This window comes from Vigna radiata, chromosome 10 (genome assembly GCF_000741045.1).
Source record: "Vigna radiata var. radiata cultivar VC1973A chromosome 10, Vradiata_ver6, whole genome shotgun sequence".
In the NCBI taxonomy this organism is placed as follows: Eukaryota; Viridiplantae; Streptophyta; class Magnoliopsida; order Fabales; family Fabaceae; genus Vigna; species Vigna radiata.
Window position 1 is genome coordinate 12490202 of NC_028360.1, and position 2903 is coordinate 12493104.

The following is a 2903-nucleotide window of genomic DNA, read 5'->3' on the forward strand; positions in this document are numbered from 1 at the left end:
TTCTAATGAGTGGTTTACTCTTGGTTGGGTATTGAAGGACTTAATTTCATGTAATTAAAAAGTGGTGCAGCCAAACAAGCTGTTGTAATCGTTTACAAGACACCGGTAAACGATTACGCGAACTGATTCTGTGTTTTGGACACAAAGTTGACCACAGGGAGCCAAGTTTTTGTTCACAGAGGACCACGTGTGAAATTTTGAGTTGTTACCTTGTGTTGTTTTAAATTTTGGTTGCATAATAAAGTTCTTCGACGACATGATGGAGATAAGACAACATTTTGAATACTTCAACGTAGTTCATTCATTCATTCGATGAAACCATAAACAAAGTTTTATTCAAAACATAAACATGACAGAACTCGAACATAATTAGTAGTTTTGTAGTGTAGTTCACGCCACCAATGAAATACGCAATGGTCCGTCTACGACAACGACACACCAACCTTTCGCAAGATTCACACAACCACCCACACCACTACACTGATGGTCTGACCCACACAGCGGCAGTGACGATGAGAGAAGGAGAAAACCCAAGACCGAAAATGACAGAAACGAGACAAGGAGAAAACCCAGGACCGAAAACGACAGAAACGAGAGAAGGAGAAAACCCAAGACCGAAAGAGATGGATAAATGGTGCGAGACAAAACCTAAACGAAATAGAAGATGAGAAGACCCAAAGAGCAAGTGAACGACAGAGATGATGAGTGAAGCAAAGAGAAAGAGAAACCGTGAAAATGAATAGCGCGAAATGAAAATTTTGGCATCTTCAAACCCTTATGTTCCGATTATGCCCCTACCTGAATATCAGAAGTTAATTGTTTTCTTTCAAAAACCAGGACCAATCAACGAACGCCATGTGACGTTATCAAAGTTGTGTTAAAAATGAGTGTCAACGTATCATTTTTGATAAGGAAAATAACATAAGAGAGAAAACAGATTTCATATATTGTAGCAAAGAAAAAGAAATACACTATATATCAGTGTAAGCTGATATATATATATATATATATATATATGTAGAGAGAATAAAACGAGAGATGGGTATGCATAACATGCACTAATTAATCTACGTAATATTTACTATTTGTTACAGGATCTCGATTTTTGTAAACTGAAGATAAATATTTTCTAAATAATTGTATAGAATCAGATTCTTTAAAAACTGTACCGGAGCCTACCGGACAGGTAGGACGGTTGGCCTCCTAAAGAGAAGACGACTGAGCGGTCAGGAGCGGACAACATAAGAAAGATCCAGGTAAGATAAATTTATCAGAAAAAACATGGTTTAAGGTTATTGGGCCGTAATTGGGCCTCAATTAAGACCATACCAATCCTAATCCCACAACCAAAACTATAAATAGAAGTCAAAGGCCCAAGGTAAGTGGGTTCATTTATTGTGCATTTAATACTAAGCTCTGATAACCGATCGAACTTTTGAACTGACTTAAGCATCGGAGTGCCTTTAGCAGGTATCCTCCCGGGCGAACCTTGGGAGAGGCGGACGAACGACTTGGAGATAAGCGAGGAGCGGACGACCTGTAGAGGAGAAATTGTGAAGGGTTTGTGTAGCTCGACCTCACATCGGAACATTTTGGCGCCTACTGTAGGGCCGAGGATCCAGACCCAAATGGTAACCACGAGGATTATGACCGCTAAGGATCCGATAAAGGCGATAAGAATTTTGCAACAAAAGATGGAGGATATGCAACGACAACATGAGGAAGAGCTGTCGGCGGTGAGAGCGGAGTGTGCCGACCGTATAGCTAAGGAGGGGAGTCAGGGCAAGGAGAAGGTGATCGACGGAGATGAGGAGGCCGAACTCATAGGGAGAACACTATTGAACATAGCAGTGCTTCAGACCGAACGTGGAAGTTGGAGCAAACTGAGACGAACAAAAACAAGGAAACAACCGAACGGGTGGAAAGCGCCCTCGTGAGCAAGCAACCAGTGGTGAAGGAGGAGGACACATGTGGTCAGCTGCCATTTGTGCAGGCGATTATGGACGTTCACATTTCTGAACTCTTTGTTCCACCCCAACTGAGTATTTATGACGGAACCACCGATCCCGAGGATCATGTGCTGGCATTCTCCACACGAATGGCCTTCCGAACCGAGAATCGTGTTATATGGTGTCGGGCTTTCTCTCTGTCGCTAGAGGGAGAGGCGTTAGAATGGTTCAACTCGTTACCACCAAATTCCATTGAGAGCTTCAAAGGATTGAAGGTCATGTTCGGAAAGCAATTTGCTAGTAGTCGCTCGCAATACCCGACAGGGTTCAAACTGTCTAATTTAAAGCAAGGAAAGGAGGAAATGATGAAAGCCTTCATGGACCGTTATCAGAAGATGGTCAGGTGGGTGAAAGGATTAAGTTCCGAACTCGCCCTCCAGTATGTGATGTCGGCGCTGAGGCCGGGACCTTTTAAGGACAACATATGCAGAAAGCGTCCAAAAACCATGGAAGAGTTGAGGGAACGGGCAGGCGACGAGGTAAGGGTGGAGGATATGAAACAAGCATACAAGAAAGAAGCTCAGGAAGCCAAGGAGAACGCAGAGGGTAAAAAAGCCGGAAGGGCCATCCGAAAAGCCCAAAGGATTCAAGCTAAGAGAAATCCCTCGGGGACCCCGATTCCAAACATAACCTCATCCTGCCCTTGAAAAAACGACCGACACCACCCGGGACCGATGGCAATAAGCATTGTCTATACCATCAGAATATGGGTCACACCACTGAAGAGTGTGTCACCCTTCGGGACCGAATCAAAGAACTGATGAGAGCAGGCCAATGTTAAAAAATTGGCAAGTGTACCAGATCGTATCAAGTAATAATAAATGGTAAGTCCAAGTATCAGTTTCCCAAGAGACTCACGGCACTAAACTGTTGTGCTTTTGCTTAACCAATAAA

General features: G+C 43.3%; 1 protein-coding gene across 1 annotated transcript; it reads left to right on the forward strand.

Moving 5' to 3' along the window:
• The first annotated feature begins 1999 nt into the window (after positions 1 to 1999).
• On the forward strand, positions 2000 to 2656 carry LOC106774843. The gene has a single exon (XM_014661874.1). The coding sequence runs from the start codon at positions 2000 to 2002 to the stop codon at positions 2654 to 2656; it is 657 nt and encodes a 218-aa protein (XP_014517360.1).
• The last annotated feature ends 247 nt before the right edge of the window (positions 2657 to 2903 follow it).